Below are 25,853 nucleotides of genomic sequence, written 5' to 3' on the forward strand. Positions count from 1 at the left end.
AAGAGATACTTGAAAAAGTACTCAACATTACTAATCATTATGGAAATGCAAATTAAATTACAATGAAGCATCACCTCATACCTGTCAGAACAGGTTTTACAAACCCTGATAGGTGTGGAGAAGAAGGGTCCTTTCCTCTGTGTTTCAATGGTGAGATTATAAATTAGTACAGACATCAAGGAAAATGTTGTGGAAGTTACGTTTTAAAAGTGAAGATATAATTAACATATGATCTAGCATAGCAATTCAGTTTCTGGGCACAGAGCACGCCCTGTGTTTGTCAGTGGATGACTGAATAAAGAAAGTGGGGCATGCAATAGATTGTTCTTCAGTCTTCAACTAGGAAGGAAATGATGACATTTCTGACATCAGGGATGGAACTGGGGAGCACCCATGGCAAGGGAAACAGAAATGTAGAATATAAAGAATAAACTCTTAGAAGCAAAACCAGAATGTTGGTTACTGGAGGCTGCAGGCTGGAAGGAACAGGATGATGTTGGTCAAAGGTACAATTAAAAAAATAAAACATTTTTTATTACAGAATAACTTCTAATGTTTTACTGCAAATATGTATTGGTTCCAGCATGGTGGTTCAGGTCTTTAATCCTTGCACTAGGATTGAATAGTTGATGCCAGCCTTGGCTGTTTAATTTACCCAAGGACAGCATGAGCTCTGTATGGAGACCCTGACAATGTTAGGGAGGTACAAATCAAGTTAATGTAACGTGATTTGACTGTTCTACACTGTGTGTGTATTAATGCCATTTTGTGTTCCGATTGTATAATTATGATTTATTAATGCATAATAAAACAAACCACGGCCATTCTAAAAATCAAAGACATAAGACGCAAAAGCTCACTCATTCCATGATTCTCCATATAGGGAATGTCCAGACCAGGAGAGTGTACTGGCCTGAAGCAGCTCCTAATGAAAGGCTGGAGGATAAGAGTCTGCTCAATGGGTTCAAGTTTCTTTTGGGATGAGGAAGAATTTTTAGAACCGAAAGCAGGCAATTTTCCAACACTGGAACAGTATCCAGTGACACGCCATGGCACATTTTAAAACTGTTAATTTAAACACAACTGAAAAAAGTTGCAAGCTCCTCACTGACTGCTTCCATTACCACTCGCCCAGGAGGAACAGCTCCAGCCAGCATGTGACTCGTGTATTTGTTTTGTCACTTATGGTAGATGAACATTTCCTGTGTATCCCAAGGCTTCCTGTCTTCTTTACTCACTGGTATAAACCCCTGAACCTAGAACAGACCTGGAACTAATGTGGAGTGAAGAATAATTTGTAGAAGAGGCACAGGCATATATTATCTCTGTAATGCCTCCTTGGAGATGATTTCACTTTATACATAAATAAATAATACAGGAGTAGATAGCTAAACACATACATGAAAAGAACTGAGAGATGGGGAAAAGGGGAAGTGCCCCACCAGACATCCTAATTCCATCACATAGGAAACAAACCAACAGCCCAGCAGGGCTTTGAAATGTTGGAAGCACAGGATTAAACCTGAAGCACAGAGATCATTTTCCATGCACAAGGATTAGCAACCACATTTTCCCCTTTAAATTCTAAAGGTTCAAACTGTGCATGCCTCAAAGCAGAGGATCTAGAAACCACAGAACTCCTAATAAACACAGTATTCTCACTCACGCAATGCTCTGTGGAGAAATTCAGCCATATACACAATCTGTGCAAAGGACTGGGGACCCCAGTTAGAGGACATACCAATGAGTTCCTTGTTTCTGACATCCAGGGCCATGTTCCGGAGTGCCGTGGCCACTGCACACACTACACGGTCATTGTCTATTCGGAGGAGCTCCACAAGAATGGGCAGGCCTTTCTCTTTCCGGACAGCAGCTCGGATATACACGGACCACTGCCAAAAGAGAGAAGGCAGAAAGGAGATTAGAAACACAGGTGAGAGGCCCTACAAAGCCAGCAACGTTGAGGGCTGTCAGACGACTGTTTGCAGGAGCCAAAACGGTTGAGCTGCCATGACCTGCTGCAGAACAGGCTGAATACGTTAGACATGCATTGGAGGGCATTTGCTTCCCCCTCTGAACATAGATAAAGGTTCCCGGGTCACTCTGTGGACCACAATTCCTTCCCGTTGAGACAATGTTTTCAGCACTTGGGGCTGAAAGCCACTTAGGGGGTGTGCACATGTGATGTGGAGGGTCATCTGTAGGATGTGGAGGTTTGGGGGCTCGGCAGAGCTGACAGAGAGAGAGAGAGAGAGAGAGAGAGAGAGAGAGAGAGAGAGAGAGAGAGAGAGAGAGAGACAGACAGACAGATGACAGACACCACCAAACGGGATGAGGGTGGGGTGGAATGTGGGTGGCCTTTCTCCATGAGATCAGCTGAGATGCATGCAAAGGAACAGGTTTTGTTGAACAAGAGAGAAAAATAAGTAGAAAAATAATGTAGGAGTGAGAAGAGGAAAATGTGACATTGGGAAGCAAGAGTGAAAATGGCAGCTTTGTTTTACTTAAAGGAACGTTAAGATACAAATGTATTATTTCCAGGGCCATCATTCAATTTCCTATGTTTTTAAGACACACTTCGTTTGTTTTGTGGTTGGTGCTGTAATGGAACGGCTGATGCTTCCTGTTGAATGAGGCGGGATCATTGGGCAGATAAAGCCCTCAGATTCCGAGTCACTTAAGCAAACACAGGTAGCCCAAACTTTGCAAATGTGCATTTTGTTTGCTGTTTGTTTGTTTGTTTTATATTGTTCCACAGCGTTCCAGAGACAGCTTTGAGAAAAACCGATGGCAAGGGTTTGATTGGCTGCAATTCCGTTTATGATCTGGAAAAAATACATTGAGGAAAGAGGATTCAGATTCTGAGGGAACCGATCCTTCCCCGCCCCTCCCCACCAGGCCCGCTCCAGCCCCCCATTCCCATAGGGGCAGGCACCCCAGAGCTGGCTCTCACCTGTGGCAGGCAGGGAGCCCCCTCTGGCAGTGAACGTAGGGCATACGCCATGCCTGCCACATCCTCAGCCCAGCCCTGCATGAAATATGAGATTAAGAAAAAAACAAACAACTTCATCCCATCCTACATCAGAAGTCACATCAACATTGTTCTTAGCACTATCGTCCAATAACGCAGGCTTCTCTTCTTTCCCCTTTGTGCCTGAGGAGTAGGCATATAGATAAAACTCATCGGGACGTCTCTCAGCTCCAGAGAACTGCTCAACAGCTCCACATTAAGAAACAAAGGAAACAATTATTCAGGAGTCCAGTGACCGTGAGGCTTGGATGCCACGAAACTCTCACAGCGTTTCCAGAGTGGAAGTGCTCCTTCTGACATCAAGGGTCTACCTCCACGTATGCACTTGTCCCACATAAAGAAGCATGGCCTCCTCTAGACTCATGGCTTCCTCTGAGTGTCTTGTAGCCAACTAATACTGAAAGACTAAGGTTATGTAGCCACTTAAGGTTGGCCTTTTCTAAAACTAAGGAGAGAACCTGGGTTGCAAAGCATAGGATTCAAAGTTTTAGTCAACATGGAGAAATTAAAAGGTTCATATTAGTAATAAGTAAGACTGGGATTCTCTTGAAGTGAAGGACCGTTGCAAAGAGCTCCTGACAGGCCTTAGAGATGGCCTCCTTTCCACTACCAAGTCTTCCGGGTCCTATGCTCCTGAACTTTGCAGTTGAGGCCTCTTCAATTTCTCAAAGCACAGGGAGGTCAGCATCGTTACCGAATCACAATGACATTTAAATTTAAAGTATTAAATAACCACAGGAAATGCCCCTGTCCCTGAACCTGCTTCTCCTTGGGCTTCTCTTTCTCTTTGCTGCTGACTCACGCCTTACTATTAAATCCCTAAGATCAGACGTCAAACTCTGGTTCATCCTTGACCTCCGTCTCTCCACACAGAGGTACACTGACATATCTGAAATGCCCCCACACAATGCAGCTACGATATGCTCGCAAGGGCCAGCTCTACGCTTCCCTGTGATGGATGGAAAGATGGTCTGGTGAGTGGAGCATGAAGAGAGGTCCTTTAACTCTATTGGGAACCTGATGGGAAACAAAACAAAACTGAACCAAAACGACCATGTGGGCTTCCGACATCTGTGAGTTACAGGCGTTTTGTGACATGAAAAGTGACATCCGATTCACACTCAGGTGACACAAGGACAGAACTGTTTGTTTTTAGAAGTCTTTATTTTCTTTGCTTTGTGCTGTGTTGTGCTGTGTTCTGTTGTGGTATGTGTGTATGCGCGCGCATTAGAGAGGAAAAGAAGAGAGAGCGATTTCTCATATCACCACAGTTTAAGGCCTGCCATCTGCAATGTGTTCAAAAGGTGGTGTGAATTTGGATGAGTTTGTCTTGACTTTCCAGGATAGGAGTTTATAATACTCTTAAGCCATCAGCCTAGCAAGCCCTGGGAATGGACTGGCAAGCCATGTGTTGCCCAGCAAGAAGTTAAAGGGACAGAAGGTGTGATGCAGACAACGATGCCTTGGAGCTGGGGATGCTTACAGGTTCAAGCAGGACAGAAGCACGGGGCACACAGAGCACTCGAGAGGGAACAGAGCTGCTTCTCTTCAAGCACGGTGGTGACTGGGAAGGCGCATGCATTTTCAAAAGCTTTAATGAGGAAGGCCATCACACGTGTCACTAAAGTGACAGTAGAAAGTTCCTGGTTGGAGTCAATAACCCAACCGAGCCCCTAGGCTTTGTCCACAGACTGATGGGATTACGCACTGAGCAAAGCAGCACGGGGTGGAGGGACAGACTGAGGGCGACAGGGATGCCACAGAGAAGGCTGACCCATGAGCGAGACGAGAGGTTCAGTATTGTCAAAGGCAGAAAAGAAAGAGGCAACAGAAGAGAAGCAAGAGCAGGGAGCAGAAGGAGGGAGGAAGAACATGAGGACCAGGCCAAAAAGCAGCATCAGATGGCAGATTCGTACTGTGTCTGCCATGCCGGTATCCCAAGGACGGCTCAGGGCAGCAAGGCCCCTCACAGCATCCTCACCTACACCTAACAAAACACTTACTAGGAAACATTTTGTTTTGTTTACTTTTTTTGCATGTTTGAACTCATTTAATCCACAACTCTGGGAAGCAGGCATCAGTCCATCTTTTCACAGGCGAGACAAGGGAGTTGTGGCACAATGCAGACTGGGACTACCCACCCTGGCTTTGAATGCACGACGCACTGAATCCGAGCCAGTGTGCTTTAGCTCTACTGTACTCTGTCCCTCAGAAGGACACCGTCAGGTGTGGATATCTTCATTCCATAGTTTACAGAACTCCTTATAAATTAATCAAATAGTGTCGTTTATCATTTTATTATTGTGGGTTTCCAATAATCCATTCAACTTCCTTCTGAAATCCCGAGTTAACAATACTGAAGGACTATGAATTGACCCACCCGGCACTTGAATCTATTCTTGGGCATGTCTGTCCTGATAGGGCTGATACAAATAGTCACACATAACTAGAATATCTTGGTTGTATCAGGAAAGGGTCACTTCTGTTTACATAGGGTGAGACAATACTTCAGACGGTAAATATATCTTTCCTCCCTTTTCTCCTGGGCAGAGGTTTGAGCCACCGTTTGGCTCCACACGATGTCAGAGTAGGAGAGAGAAGGAAAAGCAAGTGGTTTGTTTTTAAGACTGAAAAGATCAAGTAATGTCAATGTTATTTAACCCTTTAAATCTGGGTTGAATGTGCATTTCCTGGGGCTTCATTAAAAATACCAGCCGGAATAAAGCACAAATGATGGCTATTATATCTCTAAAAGTTATACCATGCTTAAGACGAGAAAATTTCATTAAAGCTGGAGTGTGCAGGCAGGTAAGAGGTAATTTCCTTGGGTCACCCTCTCCGCCCTGAAATTGTAATACTGTACTAAATAACTGAAGATAATATTATCCGTTAGGTCTAAAATAGTCTCTTTGGAAGCTGAAGCCAGAATAGTGCTAGAGTTCTGAAATGATGAATTTCCTGTTCTTTCAGATTTTTGTTGCTTAAGAAGTACAGTCAGCTATTAAAAGAACTTCCTCTAAGTGATCATGTCCTCACTTGAATTATTAAAGTAGACATTTCCCCAGTTTATCCCTTCACATGGTAGAGAAATGCCCTACTTTAAAACCTAACGCTTCCGAACAAAGTTTAATAGCTGCCCCCTTGTGCACGTGAGGCCAGCGGTTTATTTGTTTTCAGACACCGAGTCTGGAGAGAGATTTCAGGTCTTCAGACTTTCAAGGCAAGGGCTTTATCAACCGATCTAGCACAGCCCATAATTAAACTCTGCAGAACACTCTAGCATCTTCTGGTATCATGGGGCCTCAATGTTTTTATCCCATAAAATGAAAAAAACCTAACAACCACTGTAGTGTCTATTACCTGAAAGTCTCAAATTTGCTTCTGAATTTATGTATAATGCTAGGTTATTTTCCAGGTGGATCTAATTAGCATTATATTAGGGCATTTTTATTACAAAGTTTTATTATAAAAAAGAAAGTATTAGACATTCAGATACCCCATGGTTCTGTTATATGGCTCAAGTCACTACTATTGTAGTAATAGTAGTAGTAGTAGTAGTAGTAGTGGTAGTAGTAGTAGTAGTAGTAGTAGTAGTAGTAGTAGTAGTAGCAGCAGCAGCAGCAGCAGGAGAAGCAGCAGCTGCCGCCGCCTGAGTTACTAATATTAAGTCTTTATAGTTGAAATAGAACTATGATTGGTGGCTACTATAGGATCCATAGAATAGATGGGAAGTTTCAACTTCCCTTGCGAGTTCTCTGCACTGCATTCATGTGTTATCCTTGCAATTCAATTACGTAATAAGATTATACACTTTTGTCTTCAAAATCCCAATATTTCCTTTTGGAAGTGAGATCTCTAGTCAAGGGGAATAGTGAAAGAATGTTCTTTTTAGCACAGCCATAATTTGCACACACAGATGTTGGTTAAGGCAGCAGCAAAGTGTGTACTAAAAGTTTTTTTTATGCTCATATCTTTTACATGTAATCCAGGCAATGCAAAGATTGATTTTTATCATGTGTATTTGCTGAAAACACTACTTTCCAGGTCATATGGTTTCCTAGAAGGAAAAGCATGTTGAAGTGCTCATGTAAGAAGTAAAGAAGGTGAGACTCAACTGACAGTGGCCGAGAGAGCTTTCATTAAGCTGGACAATTGTCCCTGACCCTCTGTCTTTGGTCATGTCAGGGAGCGCCAATCATCAATTAAAACGACTAACCTTTAAACATGAACCTTTCTGAAGTTTCTTTCAAACGTTGGAGGTAAAAAGCTCTGTGTGTTACTGATGTCTAAAAGTGGCTTACAGGGAATTTGATGCAACCATTTCTGGTGATAGGTCTTGCATGCACATAACTAAGGCTATCTCAGATTTCATCCTGAGTCACCTTTGATCCCCCCCCCCCACCAGTAGCACCTTCAGGCTGACAGCACCCTGACCTGCACCCAGCAGGGTGTAGTGGAGGTGGCATGCTTATAGCTAGTGCACATAAACAAGGTTGTGCTGGCAAAAATAGTTTTTTATTCAATATAAGACAAGAAGAGTACCTCAAATAGTTTACTTTCCCCTTACTCAGTACTACGTCAAAAATTTCCCTTTATTTTTTCTTTGTAAATAGTTTCTCATAAAAATAGGAGAGGGATCTTCATATCTTTCTCTTGGAGCCAAAGGGATCCCACTTTGGGGATATTAGAATGATTCTTCTCTTGATGGCACGGGTGAGGATAATTTGCATCTTGTTATGCAGAACATTCTGGAGGGGGCGTTGCTGATGAGGACTTTATTTTCATAACTGTAAAGTGAGGATTCTGCAGAAGTCCTAAGCAGCAGAAAAACTCGGTGGCATTTACTTTTTACTAATACAATGCTTTCTTCCGCAGTCCATAAGTGGACTGTATTAGTTAATATTTTTCTATGAAAGATGAATTTATTCTTGAATCTGGACCTTACTACAATTCTTGTCCACTTTGAGGGAGGAAAACTACATGGATGTGCCTTTTCCCCTAGTTCCTAAGCTATTAGTAGGGACCTGAGATGCCACTATGGTTTACGTGGGATAATTTTGTTTTTTCTTACTGCGTCTGGTGCAGCATTGAGAGTAGCTGCCGTAGAGTCACATGTGGAAGATGGCAGAGTGGCTCTTAGCCTGTGTCAACTGCTTCCTGCCTCTCTCCTGCGACGTTTACTGTGATATCAGAAGAAAATAAATTCTGCTTTCTATCTTGCCTGAGCCTTTGAGTATTTAGGGGTCTTCATGTTATAGCAGCTGGCAGTCCTTTAAATAACCGACTCTTGTAACAGTCTGCCGGAAGTGATTCTAAGTCATCAACATCTACCCTGAGGTTTGAAGCAGCACTGCTGTGACGTGCCTCCTCCTCCTCTACTGCTTTCTTGTAAAAGTGACCCACAGAACCCTTGGACTCTCATCACACCATTGACAATGGACTTCTGAACTCGTTACATCTTTATTACAGAGTAAAGGACAGGCCGAGCCACATCCATCTTTCTTTCAATGGTCTTCAGCCACTGGTACATACTGGAAGATTAAAGAGTGTTTAATTGGTGAAAGAAACTGTCAGGCTGATTTGCAGCACCAAGAGCTTGTTATGTAAGGTGGTACTGTCTCCGCTGAAAGGGATTATGCCTTAAAGATTGAAGACACCACTGTCACTGATGGGGTCAGAGATTTCCAACCATGTCCACAGAAAAACGTCTAGGGTCTAAGCAGTTATGCATTCTCACGGGAGTCTTTTCTACAGCCAAACTGATTCCCTAACTCGGTACACATGTGTGGTGCTAGAACCATTGAAACGGAGCTTTTACGTAGATGGTTTTCTCCAGGATAGACAGATCAGAATATTGAGACTGACGTGCCATGATCAATACTCTGATCAATGGCACAGCAATTCAACTCAAGCTCTTATTCACAATTTCTCTTTGTCGTGACCACATGGGTGATTGACAATGTCTGCTTTCAGCATAGGGTGTGTCTCTAAAGGGCTCGGAAGGATAGCATTACAGCTGCTCTAAGTGAAGTGTGCCTAGTAAGTCCTGCATTCCCGGAGTCTTTGCTGGGAATGCTTTTTGCTGTCCAAGGTGCTGACACGAGACCCGCTAAGGAGAGCAGCCCCATCACCACCTTTGTCACTACTGCAGAGATGGAGCGATCTGATTACCAAGAACGTGCTGTAATTTAATTAGGTTCCTTGTGTTTCAGGTTCCTTGAGCTTCTGGGGTTTGTGAGACTATGGTTTTGTTTTTTCAGTATATTTGGAAAAAATTCTAATGGTTACACTTGCCAATATATATATTTTTTCTATCTTACGATCTTTCTTGCATTTTTTTTTGTTCGGGAAGCATAATGATCATGTGCACTGGGCCAGCTGAGGCTCATAGCTACATCACTGTCCTCGAGTGTACTAACTTTTGCAATGCAATATTTAGCCTGCTATTCATCTCAGCTCATGTATCTTTTTTTCATTTCAAACATGGTACTTTTAACTCACAATGTTTTATTTGTTTTCTTTTCAAATACATGTCCTCCATCTCTTTCTGTTATATATGATGCCATCATGATATTCTCAACATCTGTCACTAACACTAGTGATAATTTCAACATCTGTCAGTCCTGAATTCACTCATGCTTCCTTTCTTCCTTTCTTCCTTTCTTCCTTCCTTCCTTCCTTCCTTCCTTCCTTCCTTCCTTCCTTCCTCCCTCCTTCCCTTCCCCTCTTCTTCCCCCCCTCTCCTTTCTTTTTTTATGTCTGTCATCTGCTTTCTTTCCTCCTTTCTTTCACTAGGGACCGAGTTTTCTTTTTCATTGACAGAGTAGTTTCCAGCTAAATGACTGGCATTCCTAATTTTAGCTTGAATTCCAGTGTTTAGTAACTGAAAATACCTGCATTCCCATGCTCTAAGGCCTTGTTTAGACTGCAATAAATAAAATATATAAACTGTTCTTGAACTTGGATCTTGCTTATAAGGTTCTACGGGAAAGAAAAGAGCACACTCAGTCCATAGCTAATATTCTTTACAATTAAACAGGATTGTTTTTCTGAGTGCTTTATCCAATGGCCCATGAATTGTGAGGTTTTCCCATATGATACCTGGAAATGCAGACTATGCCTATCTCATGTAGAAACCATTTTGTCTCCTTAAAGTGAACTTTGCCAGTCTTGGGTGTTTTGCTCATAGGTAAGTACTTAGGATTCACTGGTAAATGCTAGAGGGGAGTTTTCTGTGTCTCTCTAGGATCTTTGGTATTCTTCTCATGAATTTTAGTTATCTTAACCTCAGCTACAGTGCTCACATGTTGTATTTCTTGTCCTCAAGTTCCTTCTCTGTTACTAATTATAATGTACAGTGTTCAAAGAAAAATCCACTGTTCTGTGTGTCTTTTTATTAGTTGCCTTTCCGTAGAAGGTAAATTTGGACCTTGTCACTCTATCTGCCATCTCTGGTTGAGCCGTTTCTCCACTCTCAGGAAGGAGTTCTGTCTGCTTCAGTTAGAGCTAGAGCAGAAGCCAGAGGATCCGTCGTCAGTGAGAAACTCAGCCTCGGGTAATTAGCACAGGCCTCTCTGAGGTTGACAACGGATGTGGGTGGCATTTTTAATATTACAAATATTTGCAATACTATTGTGGTTCATGAGCCAGTTGCTCCTCACGGGTCTTGTAGGAGAAGCTCCAGAGACATGGATGAATATGGCCAAGAACTGGTTGTAGGCTGGGTCCTTTCCTCCTGCTCCTTAGCTTCGCCATCTTGTCCTCCTTTCCTAGCATAGAGTCTTTCATTCCCTCTATGTAGGCAGAAGGTTCAGATAGTCTCTGGCTTGTAACATAAACTAGGACAAAGACAATTCACTCTGTCTTACACGCCAAAGCATGAGTGTTGCTTTTTTTTTTAATGTAGTCTACTAATCTCCCCTGGTTCTCTCTTATAATACACAGTGACTGCTAGACTAAGCTAAATTCACAGTGCCTCTCAAGGGTTGACATTTCTTTCTCTAAGAAAAAGTCTTAAATTTCCAAGTTTTCTTTCATTAAAAAAAGATACAGTTGGGCCTTATGGCTGGAGATCGTTTCTTTTTCCTTAAATTTATGTTGCTATCGTGATGCTTCATAAAACATGTGATATTATCTACGTCCCTTTCATTCTATTTTATTTCTTAAAACAAATGTGTTGATAATATTCCTAGAGAATATTCCTATTTTAGTAGAAATCGGATTGTATAAAGCCACCTAAGTATTTAGCTTCATTTCCATTACAGACATATCTCTACAACACAGCTCAAAGGCTTGATTTCCATAAGCCTCAACTATAACAGGAAGAATCTACAAACAAGAGTTAAAAGAGCGTTCATTCACACTTTGGAAATCTTCAAATTGCTGCATCCACTCATTCTAATATTGTGCCACAAATAAATTCACTGTTCTGTGAACAAGAAGAAGGCAACTAGAGTCCTGGCTGTTTCCGGAATACATTTATCACTTCGTTCCTGCTGTAATATCATTACATTTGTCTCATGTTCATGGACCAAGTAATGAACATTTTTAAGTTTAGAACGTATTTAGGGCCATTAGGAACATCTAGTTTGCTAGTCAATTTGTCACAGCCAAAGAGTGTTCACGTTCTTCTCATAAAGAGAAGTTATTGTGCCAGACAAGGAGGTCTATAAAGAGCTCTCTCCATGCAGAATTCTCCAGTTTTACCTCCTCGTTTCTGTTTTGTTGGGTCATAAAAAGTTAAGGACTACTAAGAAATGCCACTAAATTTTGACAGTTGCCATAAAAACACATTCTTAGAGAACGAGATTGCTGAGGGCAGTGTTGTGCAAAAGTCACTGTATGCCCTGTGATCTTCTTGGGTATTTATGATAAAAACCATTTTGCACGTGTGAGTGTGCTGTCTATATGTCTATGTGCTCATATGTTTGTGTGACGGTGCACATGGAGGCCAGGAGTCCACACCAGGTGTCTTTCTCAGTCACTTTCTACCCTATTTTTTGAGACAGAGTTTTCCCTTGAACCCATGGCTCTTCCATATGGCTGCACTGGCTGTGAACAAGCCCCAGGGATCTTCCTGTCTCTCTCTCCCAGCACTGGGATGGCAGTGGATGAAAGTTTTACATGGATTCTAGAAATTTGAACTCAGAGGACTTTATGCTTCCACATGAAGTGACTGAACCATTTCCCTCGACCTGAGACTGTCTCTGTGAAGTAACGATTTCTTTCTGCTCAATTTTTATATTAGATATCCTTAATTTTTGATTGTAATAATATATATCAGTGCTTGGTGTACTAATAATCTCTATTCTTCTCTAAGAACCATCTATCCGTTCCCCGAAACAGTGAAGAAAATGTATAGTAGTGTTGGGAATGTGCCTGATTCCCACATACACATGTGGAATTTGCAAGCACATTCCTACCTATCTCGGTACTTATGTATCCTTGTAAATGAACAGAAACATTACTCAGTAGCCTTGTGCTGTGGCAGAGGACTGACTTGTTTGTTTTAATTGCTATGGAAGAATGGTTTACAGTAAAACAGACACCCTAAGAGCCAATATTCTACTTTGTCCAACCAGGATAAAAACTTTCTAAAATTCTATCTTCTGACATAGCCAATAACCACTGTCCTGATGACAGTGGGGTGGCCTTGTGACAATCACTCAGGTTTGTTTGTTGTTTGTTTTGAGAAACAAAGGACTAGAGTTTTGTAATGATGTCCGCCAGTTTTCTTTCTTGTATATAAACATTCATATGTTCTACCTTTCCTCCTTGCCATTGGGTCATTTGGTATCTACTGAATTTCTTCTGGGTGCATCTTTGTGCCTGGTTATAAGGTTATAATGTTGCACTTTTTAATCCATGTCTGAAATTTAATGTAGGCTTGAAAAGTTCAGTGGTCATAGTTCTTCAAACTTTATCCAGCTTTCTGGGATTGTTAGCTCAACTCCCTTAGGTTCCTTTCCTTCTTCCTTACCCATCTCTACTTTATTGATAATAGAAAACTCAGTAAACAAACATTCTCTGGCTATGGGGCGATAGACGCAGCGGGGACAGAGAACTGTGCTGAGCTAATGTGCAGGTTTATGTGCTCAGAGCAGCAGAGTGTGGTTGCAAGACCTCCTGGAACGATGTCACATGTACCCCCTTTCCCCTACATGATCCAATGTAGGAAAGGATTTGAAAATATAAAGATAGCTAATTTTTAAAACCCTATAATTTTTTCTCTCTAATTAAGTACTGAGACTATACCCAGGTAACTACCCTAGTTACCCCAAGACAGAGACCAATAAGAAACACAGAATATTCCACATTGCAGGCAGATACTGTGGACACAAGTGGCGCTATTGGACAATGCTAAGCCTAGGCAATGGGGCAACCATCATTTTCCTTCGACTCCTTTCTACCAGCTTCACATAAAAGAGCATGTTATAGGCTGATGAGGTGACTCAATAAGTAAAGGCACTTGCTGCTAATCCTGAGGACCCAAGTTCAATCTCTGGGATCAGCATGGTGAAAGGATTGAGAATCAACTCTTGCAAGTTGCTGTATTACCTCCACAAATGTGAGAAGTGGGGGAGGGAAGAAGAGAGGGAGGGAGGGAGGGAGGGAGAGAGAGGTATGAAAATATAACAAAGTATGTTGCTGTAAGAATTAGCCAACATCAAATGATGAGGCACACAGTGTGACTCTCTAAGAATGGGCTGGGGAATAAGATGTGTTATAACTCTCTTACTGATACCCTAAGAGTCAAAACTGATAGCTGTGTGTAGAGAAGGTGTGTAGACAGAGGCTGCTGGGGTTGAACACTAGTGTTTGAGAACATCTGCTAGTCTAAGCACAGGCCAGTCAGGAGAGCACCAGGGAAAAGGAGAAAAGTGTGTCTTGGCTTCAGTTGCTCAGGGCCCCATGGACCAGAACACGCACCCTTCTAGAGCATCGTGGTGCTCAGCAAGGCCTTCCAGCATCAGTGGTTGCCTAGTGATGCTGATTGTCGGCTGAGCTTAGACACAGTGCATGGCTTTGCATAACAATCTCTTTCCTCTGGATACCTTTTAACATTTTCTCTTCATAACTAGTTTTGAGCAATTTGATTACAGTGTTCTTTCACTAGTTTCCCTTTTTTTTTTTGTGCTTGGGGTTGCCTAACTTCCTTGATATATAAATTTATAGTTTTCATTAAATATGAGAAAGACTCACTTTATTTAACTATTCTCTGCTCTCTCCCTTGCTCTCTCCTTTATGTGGGGAATTATCACATATCTCAGCATACTACAGCTATGTTTCCATTCTTTTCCTTCTCTATGCGTTTCATATTCAGTAGTTTCCTGTATTTAGTCTTCAAGTGCACTGATGTCTTTCCTTTTGCGTTATTGAGTCTTCCTTTGTTTCTATTCTATGTAGTTTTGATTTCAGACATTCCTCTGAGCAGGGCTCCAGAGACTAGGCTTAGGTCTTCTCCCTATCTCCCCATTACTTTTAGAACCACATGATATACAGAATTTAAGTTAAAATCTTTATATTTAACATCTTGTAGTGCCCAAGACATTTCTCGACTTTTAAATGTCATAAAGACAGGAGAATTTCCCAAGGAACATGAAAAACGATAAAAACGACAAATACAATAGTTTAAAATCATATCTTAGAATGGTACATGTGATTTTCTTCCATTTCAATCTTCATGCCTCAGGTCGGGTTTACCCCAGAACCCCGTCTCTCAGGCCTGTCCAGCTCGTGCACTGAGGAAGGGAAGCTGGAAGGGAGCTGTGAGTGTGTGAGTACCCTTTATCGCCCCAAGAGACAACTATTTGGTTTATTTCCATTACTTAGATGGCTCTGCACGCTGCAGAGTGAGGCAGTCACAATGCTCTCTGCTTAAGGAGACGTCATATGGCACACGGGAGAGCTATAATTTGCCCAAGCTTTTATGCTCAGGAAAGATGGAGCCAGCCTAGGTTTGAACTGTGATTTGAATCAAAGCTTCTGAGACCATGAAAGCTTAGAGAACTGTAAGATCTGAGGACCAGTTAAAGGAGCGGTGTCTCTTCTTAATAGTCTTCTTCTTAGGTGTGGCATGCTATGTGTGCTGGCCTTCTGAAGCATGCGACTCTTCTTTTAAACCTCTCTCAATCTCTGCTTGAAAATAAGAGGCAACTTCACTCTCAGCTCAGCCCAACCTGAATTCTTTAAACAATGGGGCACCCCGTGGGCAGGGTGACAGGATCAGTTTTGGTTATCCCTATGGGTCTTCAAGAGATGGGGTGAGTTTACCCACCCACGAGCAACCTCAAGAGAAGTAATTCTGGCCGTGCCGAGAGATGGCCTGGATGAGGAAAAAGGACGTGCAGAAGCACGGGCTGCAGCAGCAGAAAGGAAGGATGAGACGAAGAATAAGGCAGACATGGGAAGGTGTGAGGAGAATGGTGTGTGATCACAGTGTCCTGTGCATTGCTAGCATTGGCATTCCGAATATTATGTGTGTCTATGTATCCGTGCAAACATGTTTTTAAAGAGAATGAATGTCAATGGGAAAAAGTAATCACGAACATTTCAAATCCAGGCATTGACATTAAATGGAGTGAACATGATGCAACCCCCAAAGATTTCTGATTTCTTCTCCTGACCTTTGCCCCACGCATCCTCAGCTTCCTCGGTGACCATGTCCTTTTATACAACAGGTTAGGCTGGTACATGCAAATCTTAATGAATATACACATGGATTTTTTTTAAATAAGGAGAATCTTTTCTACCCAAAAATGAAAGGCTAATAATTTCTTATGAAAAAATTAGTCAGGAGCAGTATCAGTTTTTAATGCCTTGGAGGAAAGGGGTCCTTTCTGGTCCTTAAACTTGCTGTTTTCCTTTGAGGAAAATCTATACTTTTAAAGTGCAGGGGGTTCTTAGCTTTAAGGGTCAGGAATTGACACATCACTGTTTATAGGCTCACATGGTTTTTAAGAAAAGATGTTTAGATTTAGCTCCCTTGGTGGTTAATGATAACGCTTCAAAACATCAACAAATTATAATAATTCCTGGAAGAGAAGCAGGTTAGCTATCCATGCAGAATTATAAGCATTTTAGAGTGTTTTCGGTGGCTGCACTCATATCTATGAGACCCTGAAGTTCACAATGGTCTTCAAGAACACAGGAGCACCCAAGAGAAAAAAAAAAGGTAAAGGCATTCTAAGCCCAACAGCCCAATATAATTTGTCCTACAATGTTTATTAGAATTGCATGTTTCAAACCTAACTTGTATCGTTTTTGAGGCTCGCTCATAATTGCAGATGGTTTTTGTATTGCAATGAACTAGCCATACCTTCCAGCTCCCTGCAGCCAAGTTCTGCAGGGCGCCCGCTGCCCCTTCCAGCGTGTCTGGGTTTGAGCACTCAGAGAGCAGTGTGAGGTAGGGTTTGACTATGGATGGGTGCCACAGCATCTGGATCCCTTTTGGTGGTTCTGCACAGTCTGGAAGAGGTCCTACTCCATCCCACTGGTGAGAGAAAAATGAGAGAGTAAATACCTTTAACATCTTTATGCTTCATGACATTGTCCCCTGCACAAATCACTAGCAAACACAGTAGCAGGCATTACAGTGGTTGCTGAAAATCAATGGAGCTGAGAGGGTCAGTGGTCTAGTCATAACCCAAAATAAGAGTGCTATTCTTGAGACAGAACTTCCGATCAAGGGTGCAGGGCATTGGATCGCATTCAGGAGCGACTGCACCTAGCAGCTGAATGAGGTGTGCTTTTGGAAACAGTCCAACACAACTGGTAGATCAAGGAAGGAAACAGATGAACTTAAAGAACGCTAAGATCAGGGTCACATATTTTAGCATTGGCATGTAGCAGACATTGCACAGAAGTTACCAGCTTCCCTAACCAATGCCTCCATTTATTTTGCATAATTGTGATAACTTTTGCAAAACTTTGGTGAGTTACGCTTGACACGGGCTCCATCAACCATCAAGGCTTCTAACAAACAAGTAAAAATATACAAGGAAGAGAAGACTGTTACATTAGGTATATGCATTCATATGAACTACAGGTAAATGTAGTCCTGGCTGTCCTGGGGCATGCCTGCTGTGTAGAAAAACCAGGCTGGCCTTGAACTCTGAGAGATCTACCCACCTCTGCCTCCTGGGTGCAGAGATTAAGGGCATGTGTCACAACAGCAGTCAGTAATTTTAGATCTTACAGCTACCCTAACAGTTAAATTTGTTTTCTATTGAATGTCATGGATAATGAGAGGATTTTTAACTAGCTTAAGTGTTTATAACTGAAAAATTAAGGCTTATATTCACAAAGAAATATCAATTCACCATTTAAAATAATAGTCACAAGTACTGTAGCTACTTGAACAAATGCTAACACTAAAAGTTAAATGAACAAATTAAAGGTTAGTATGGGTATTAATGTTTTATCCCAAGGAAATATATTATAAAATCCTGCAATAACCACAAAAAGCATTATTAAATGGATTTAATTCTATTTTTACATATTGATAATGTTATCTTGTTTCATGATCACTCTTAAAAAAACTAACAACATTAAGATAATTATACTCATTTTTTGATCACATAAAACTTATTATCTGCAGAAACCAAAGGCAGGGAGTTCAGGTTAAAACATGGTATCTACTTAAATAAACACTACATTTAATCCTGACATAATTTACAGACAATTCTTTTCAAATTGAAGTAGTATCTAAACTAAACTATTTGGTTTAATGGGTTCATTAATAATTACATTAAAATAAACACGGTTGATATCTATTTAGTGTTCTTACATACATTTTATGTACATACATATATCTGCAGATATGTCTACAGGTGAACCAATATGAAAATAATAGTCTATTTCAGGATCTGAGTATGTTCACTGATTGTTTACATTTTCATCAGAGGGAGATGAGGTTTGCTTTATATCCTGGCTACATAAAAACGGAAATGTTTGAGAGAGACTTTGAAGTTACTTAACTGTCAGAAATAGTTCAAGGAATTTCATTATTTGCTGAGATAAAGACAAAGCACTTATGTCTTCTCTCTCTCTCTGAATTCTGCTGTAGCTTGGCTTAGGTCAAGGCTTGGCAATGAGTGATATCCCACAGATGGATGCCGGCTAAACAATAAAATGCCCTTCCTAATTAGTGTGCCACTCAATTTCATCCTTATAGCAATAGCACTTGAGTGTATGAGACTTCTCGTTCTTTTAATCAAAATCTCATCTTGGCCACTTCAAGATGCCTCTGAGTCTGTGAACGGCTGCCCGCAGAAGACATGTCCAGCTTTTAGATAACAGGAAGAAAGTAACCCAGCGTTGCCACATGGTTCCTGGGTCTTTATTTGAAACTGACTTGTTGTACTGAACAGAAAGACAGCGTCAGGAAAAGAGCAGTCCTCCTGTAGCATGTCTGCTCCAATGATGAGCAGGCATAATGCAGGCTTCTCACAAGTTCAGTCTGCCATATCCAGGCTATCTGCTAGTACAACAGGAAGTAGACAAAGATTTCATTTGTCTTTGGTTCGTTTCGCTTTCTAGTTTGTCATCTCTTAGAACATTTCAGTTATCCTTCACATGCGAAGTTCTAATATTCTCAGGATTCAGAACGTACAATTTCAGCTGTGCTTGGACAAGCTTTGCCTCTGGGAGAACTAACAGGATGGACATGTGTACATGGCGTGCTTGCTATGGCATGTGGCAGCTGACACTACAGGGGATGACAGCTGTCTTCCCTTTGTCTGGGATTCAACTGGTTCTCCTTTTCCTAACTTCTGCTCCAGAAAGCAGGATAACTGATTAGGTCACGAGAGAGTTTTCTTCTGCTCTGATGTGTGTGTCATCTATGTAAGCCTTAAATACCTTTTATTACAGTCATGTCTTAACTGCTTCAGAGGGATCTGAGGGGAGAAAAGGACAACTGATGTGTGTGTGTGTGTGTGTGTGTGTGTGTGTGTGTGTGTGTGTGTGTGTGTGTAGAATCTTTGATGGTGACCAAGGGCTAGAGTTAAAGGGAAATCTTCCCTCTTTCAGAAAGTTGATGAAACCCCACATGTTAAAATTGAAGAAAAAGAGCCATTTCAAAGCCAGTCAATGTAACTGACCTTTATCTGGGCACATTCTCTGAACTTTTATTGGACTAATCAAAGGGAGGGCATCAATTTTCCATTAAAAAACAGTCGGAAGCATGAATGAATATATCCTGTTGAGTCCTATGTGTTTAGGGATGACTGCTAGGGATTAAATAACTAATCTGAGGTCTTGTCCTTGAGGAAGATAGATTCTCCCTCTCTCAGTAACTATTAATTTCCTGGCGCTCTTCATATTGGGGTAAGGCCTTATTAGATTTCTTCCATCCATGTTGGCATGTCAGTTGGTGCTGGTCTTGTTCCGGTGACTAGAGTTTTGAGATTCAATAGGAATAGATAGAACCCTTGTAATACACAGTTGACACTACCTCCCAGCAGATGTTCTAGACTCCTGGCTCTTACAACCTTTCTTCATTATTTTCCACAGTAGCCCCTAAACCTCTGAAAAGGTATAGATGTGAGATGTTGATGTATCAATTGGAATTTGTATCATTCCGTTGCTTGTGCTCTGTACTTTGACAAGTGGTATATTTCTGTAGTGGTCTCCATCTTCTGGGGAAAAAAGACTTCTCCTTTGATATGGGTGAGATCTACACTGATCTCTGGACTAAGGTTAAGTGTTTATAGTGAAGTTAAAAATTTAACTGATTAGGAAAGAGACAATAATAGGCTGTCTTCCAGGGCCATGACCTCACCAGTAGTAGATAGTTGGCTATGCTTTTAAGACCAACTGTGGATTTTTTCCCATTGAACAGGTTGTAGCTCCTATTAGACCGTTTTTGGTTACTTACAAGATATAAATGCCATTATTGTACCTTTGTGTACACCTTGCTATGCTACACATGGCTGTGGTTCAGATACTTTACAACAGGAAGGACTGCTCATTGCTTTTCTTCTTTGGCAGCTTCATAGCTCCTTTAGATACTACGAGATCCAGTACAAAGACAGGAACCTTTCAGGCCAGTTCCACTGACTTCTCCAAGTCCTGTGCCTAATGTGTGTGCTGTCATCAGTGACGGGGTGTGTATTCATATCTCTATTTATAAACAGCAAATGCCGACAGGGATGTAGAAGAAGGGGGGGCCATCGTTCATTGTTGTGATTGCAAACTGGGTCAGCCATTACGGAAATCAGGATGAAGAATTCTCATGAAGCTAAAAATAGATCATGGTGATATATAGTGGAACTAAACAGCTTCCATTGATTATTAATGCATGGACAATATTTGTCCCCTCAGTTTTCTCCATCTAATAGTTGTTGTCTTGAGCTTAGTCATTCTGCCTGGGGTAAGATGTAATCTCAAAGTAGTTATAATTTATATTTCCCAATTGCTAAGGATGCAGAACACTCTCCAAAGGTATTTCTTACCCATTTTTATTTCTTCTTTTGTGAATTCTCTGTTCAGATCTCTGTCCCAATTTTTAAAATTCAACCACCTGTTTTCTTGGTTCTGTTTTTTTATTTGTATATTCAGTATATTAATCTCCTATCAAATGTAGAGAATTCTTTCTTACTCTCTGATCTTCCTTCTTCAAAGGCAGCACTCCTTTGCTGTACAGACATTTTTAGTTTCCTGAGGTCCCGTTTGTTAACTATTGGCTTTAATTCCTGTACAAACGGAGTTCTATCCAGAACGTCATTTCTCGTGCCTGTACAGGACTGCTTATGTTTTCTTCTTGTGATTTCAGGTTTATCACAAAGGTCTCTGACATAGTTGCAGCTGACTTTTGTGTAGGGTGAGCGATTTGGGTCTACATTTCATTCTTATGCGTGTGGACATGCCATCATCCAAGCACCATCTTGCTGAAGATGCTATCTTTTCATCAGCAAGTTTTGATTTTTCTATTTTTTAGCATCCTTGTCAAATCAGATAGCTGTAGGTTTATGGATTATGTTTAGGTCTTTTATTTTCTTCTATTGATCTACATGTGCATTTTTTGGTGCCAGTACACTGTGACTTTTATCACTATAGCTCTGCAGTGGATCATGGAATCTAGTAAGGTGAGCCCTTCTGAACTGTTCTTTTTGCTCAGGACTGCTTTGCCTATACAGGGTCTTTTGTGCTCCATATGAATTTTAGATTTTTTTTTTAAAAATTTAAGTGGTAGGGTACAAAATCAACTTATAAAAGTCAGTAGCCGTTTTATATTCCAATAACAAATACACCAAAAAAAAGAGATGATGAATGGAAAAATACTCCCATTCATGATAGCGTCTCAAAATTTATTGGGCAATGAACCTAAAGAAAGAAGTAAGAAACTCTACAGTGCAAATATCTATCTGAAGAAAGAAACTGAGGCAGATACTAGAACAGAGAATGCCTCCCTTGCTCATGGATCGGTAGAATTAATATCGTGAAAGTGAAAATTCTGTCAAAAACAATATACAGAATCCCAAGTCAAAATCCCCCCTTCCACAGAAATGGAACAAACTATCGATGTTAATCCATTTCTGGGTAAGGATTTATGAGTAACTGTAGGACATTTGACTCTGTTTTACAATAATGGAAATATAACATCTATAAGTATAAATACACAATGCTTCTCTTATCTACAAAAGTAGGGAATTGAGTAAAGGAAGTGGCATTTAATTGTTTTTGTGTTTGTTTGTCTGTCTTTGTTTAGTTTTGACACCAGATTTCCTTATATTGTATGTGCATGCTGACCCCAAACTCCCCATGTATTCCAAAATGGCCTCAAATTTACAATCACCTACTCCCCCCATGTCTTGTGTGCTGGGATTGTAACTACCACATGTAGTGCATGGCTAAATCTTTCCATATCTCCAAGTGCTTGTCACACAGCTAAGTCATTCTTAGAACACAGGACTCGGTTTACAAACCGTGTGCAAGCTATGTTCTTCACTGTATCTTCAAGACAGGTTTTAAAATTATCTTAAGAGTTTGCAATATGAAAATATTATGAAGCCAGGAGCACGGACTTTCTATATTATAATGGGAAGATTGTACCAGAAGAGGGCAATGCCTAGACTATAAAAAACATGAATAAAAAAAAAAAAGGAAAAAGGAAGGACTGGGAAACAAAGTATTTCCAAGACTTGAACAGAGGTAATGTCTCCAGATCACTTCTTGATTATATAACCCGTGCCACTGGTAAGTTAGTGAACATGTACATGGGATGCGGAAAGCTCTCTTCAGGAATAGTAAGTAGATAACAAAAAGGAGGAGAAGGGGCATGTGAAGCTGGATAAGGCTTTTGCATAATATCTTATGCTAGGCTGGGGGAGTTTTTATGAAATCACCCCTTTCTCTTCCTGATGTCATTCCTCAGACTTGTGGATTAGATAAGTATTATAAAGTGTAAAACCAATCTACTTTAATATATTACTTTTTGAGTAAAATAGTTAACACACTGACTTAGTTTTAATATAACCAACTTACATTTTGTCACCATAAAAAAGTTAAACAAGGGATAGGAACAGTGCCACCTGTAACCCCAGAACTCTAAGGGTTGACACAGGAGGCCCGGGAAAGAAGCCAGGGCACTGTCAAGAGTTTGGTCCAGGCTGGGTTGCACGGTGAGTTTCAGGCTATTACATAGGCTTCAGAGCAAGACACTGCTTTAATCTATCATTTTTTCCTTAGTAAAATGAAATAAAGTTCTAGGACCTTTGGGTCCTAAGTCTATCCTTTAAGTGTTCAAAATAATTCTTGGAATTAAGCAGGAAACATACAAGAGAATGTATTTATTTATTTAAAAGTTATTTATTATTATTATTATTATCACTATTAGTGTGTGTGTGATATGCATGCATGTGTGTGTGTGTGTGTGTATGTGTGTGTGTGTGTGTGTGTGTAAATAAGGTGCATGCCAAGGTGTGCATGTGGAGGTCAGAGGTACATGTGACTCTCAGGAGTCAGTTCTCCTGGCTTGCACGGCAACTGCCTTCATCTAAGGAGTCACCTCTCTGATCCAGAAAGTTTAAAGATCCTCCAATTTACTGGAATTTAGGATTTTGCTCATGTATTTACAGTTCATAAGATTAAAGTTAACTGTTAAGTGGGCTAGGAGCAGAGATTGTGAGGCTGTTTGTTTGTTTGTTAAAGGATAACATAAAAGGCACCAACAAAATTTAATGTTAGAAAATGAGCTAGTTCAGTCACTTCTCTGCCATGCGTCTCTTGAGTTCATGTAGGAAGCCTTGAGTGTTCATGGAGGGCTATATTTTGCCACTGTAGCTAGTGCCTCGCTCTGGCATGTTACGAACATTTGCCTCACTACCTTCAAATGGACACAATGAATATGAGCGTAAAGTAACTTACTACATGTGCTTTAAAAAACTGCCTGGAGTCAAAACTATGAACTTTCCCATCAGACTATCAGATGATCATGCACTGTTTTTTGGAAGAAGAACTAGGAGCTGCTTGTATTTACATTTTGGTTGTAATGCTTTGTGCTGTGACCATGGTTGGTAGCCGGGGGGTAGCTGGGGATGCATAGTGGAAGATATGTGTGCTTATGAAGAAAATAACCTTACTCAACATATCAGTGGGTGGGCTGTGTATGCTCAGGTGCTGTGGGTAGCAAGAATAACTGCCAGCATTCTAGAGCACACCGCTGTAGTAGTAATTGACAAGAAATAATCACGTACTTCAAAATAGCTAGTAGACATTATTTCCGTCTTCCCTCCTATCAAAATCCACACCCTTCCTATTTCTCTGTAGAAAATGAACAGTGATGTAAGGAATGATCATAAAACAAAATGAGATAAAACATAAACAAACAAACTGGGATAGAAGAACACAGAGTAGCAGGGAGGCAGGTTCAGCGCTACACACCTGGAATCCCACAGTGGAGAGTGGGCAAATAAGAAATCCCAGCCAAGCCTCAGCTACACAGAGTCTGAACACACTGTGTGAAAAACATCTATTTTCAATAAAAGAAGAAATGTATTTAAAATTGCTTCAAAAATCGCTGGTGGGGAGGACTTTGAATGTTCCCAACATAGAGAAATAATGTGTGCTTTAGGAGTGGAGTATGGGCATCATGCTGGTGAGACTATTCAGTTGTCCAGATGGATAGAGTATCATACCGTACTCCAAAATATGTACAATTACCGAGGGGCAGGGAAAACGATTCACATTCTCTTTGGTTGCCTGGTTGGGTTCTGAGTCTATTTACAATGTTTCTAATACAGTCAGGTTGAGGATTGAAAGTAGAAGTCATTTCTCCTTTCTATGAAGAGAAAGACATAACTTGGGGATAAAAATCAGAAATCAATAAAGCCAGGTCAATATAATTTACCAACAGGTTTTGCAAACAGGGCTCTAAGCAGACTGTTGGGGTAATTCTTTTCATTACATCCCAAAGCTTCTGTGGTGGATGGAGAGGTGTGGGTAGTCTCAGCTCTTCTTCACCAGTTCTCAGAGTCCTCCCTGTCTAGTCTCTCAAGCCCTAAGCTGTGTATCATGGACTTGCTAACAAATCAAAACCACTTATCATGCTGGTAGAAGGATTCCTGCCAAAGGAGAAGTGTCAAAAGGTTGGTCTCTTATCCCCAAAGTGCCATAGCCTTGCTCTAGTCCCAGCCCATTGTTTATGCTCTGAAAATATGTTTTCTTGTGAGTTGTGTCTTAGGAGCACAGACAGCAAAGGCCAGGCGTAGCAGCAGCAGAATGTATCTCGAGTTCCCAGACTTCTCTGCCAATTAGAGACAACAATGGCCGCCATCGCATATGCATAGGAAAACTCTACCAAAGAAATGGTGAATTAAAGAACAGACTCAGCAGGAAATGCTGCAAGGTAAAGGGAGTGAGTTTGCAGAGATGGGGGACATTTTTCCTTCCCAGGGAAGTCTTATAGAGGGAAGTCATTATACAGGTTGTATAATGTAGGGAGACAAAGTAAGGTACTATGCAGTCAGAAAGTTTGCTCAAGCTGAGTTTGATTTAATTAGGCTGCAGATTGGATGAAATGTCCCCGGAAGTTAACAATCAAACCCCAAATGCATTTACTGCCATTGTTTCTAGGCGTGGTCTGAACAGCGTGAGATGATTTTATCTTTAGAGTGCTTCTTGAGCACTCCCAGCCTTTGGGGGCAGGGGTGAGGTGGGGGTTGGGGGAAGATGGAGGAGATGGGAATTTAAATATCCTACTTGTGAGAAGCCAGAGAAAGGGCACTTCATGCTGTCTCTTGGGAATTTGACAAGGGAGGGTAGCTCAGTTGTCTGAATTTCTCCAAGCACTGTTCAGAGGCCGCAGTATACAGCTGAAGCTAGTCAGTTGTGTTTTCCAGACACTGCATTGTCCCCTGGTTCTGTTTACAGATAACTGGAAGAGGTTTGTAGCTGAGAGACTGGATACTTCTGTTAGGGTGGAGACAAGATACGGAGGCTTCCTCTACAAAGTATTAGGACAATGGCATCCCAGGGTAGCCTTGTTGCTTGACCTCCTTATATGGTCTGCACCCCCATACCTCATGGGATGGGGCTGGGCACAGATCTCTCTGGATGAAAGAAATGTGACTAGGATGGCTCTGCCTTACTGGACTCACTTGCCACCCTTTCTACATTACTATGTTGGGGACACTGGAACAACGCTTCTTCTTTTTTTTTTTTTTTTTTTTTATTAACTTGAATATTTCTTATATACATTTCTCGAGTGTTATTCCCTTTCCGGTTTCCGGCAAACATCCCCTCCCCCTCCCTTCCTTATGGGTGTTCCCTCCCCACCCTCCCCCCATTGCCCCCCTCCCCCCCACAACCCCCTTCACCG

The 25,853-nt window shown here is 41.2% G+C and overlaps 1 protein-coding gene across 1 annotated transcript in view; it reads right to left on the reverse strand.

The window, feature by feature from the left end:
- Positions 1–25,853, reverse strand: part of Ctnnd2 (catenin delta 2) — a 396,457-nt gene that overhangs the window by 90,053 nt on the left and 280,551 nt on the right. The window contains exons 12-14 of the mRNA XM_032898675.1: positions 16,350–16,523; positions 2,954–3,028; positions 1,742–1,892 (exon numbers count right to left, since the gene is read on the reverse strand). Coding sequence (XP_032754566.1) covers positions 1,742–1,892; positions 2,954–3,028; positions 16,350–16,523 — 400 coding nt within the window. The remainder of the gene's footprint in view (positions 1–1,741; positions 1,893–2,953; positions 3,029–16,349; positions 16,524–25,853) is intronic.

The sequence above is a fragment of the Rattus rattus genome, chromosome 3, assembly GCF_011064425.1.
Source record: "Rattus rattus isolate New Zealand chromosome 3, Rrattus_CSIRO_v1, whole genome shotgun sequence".
Taxonomy (NCBI): domain Eukaryota; kingdom Metazoa; phylum Chordata; class Mammalia; order Rodentia; family Muridae; genus Rattus; species Rattus rattus.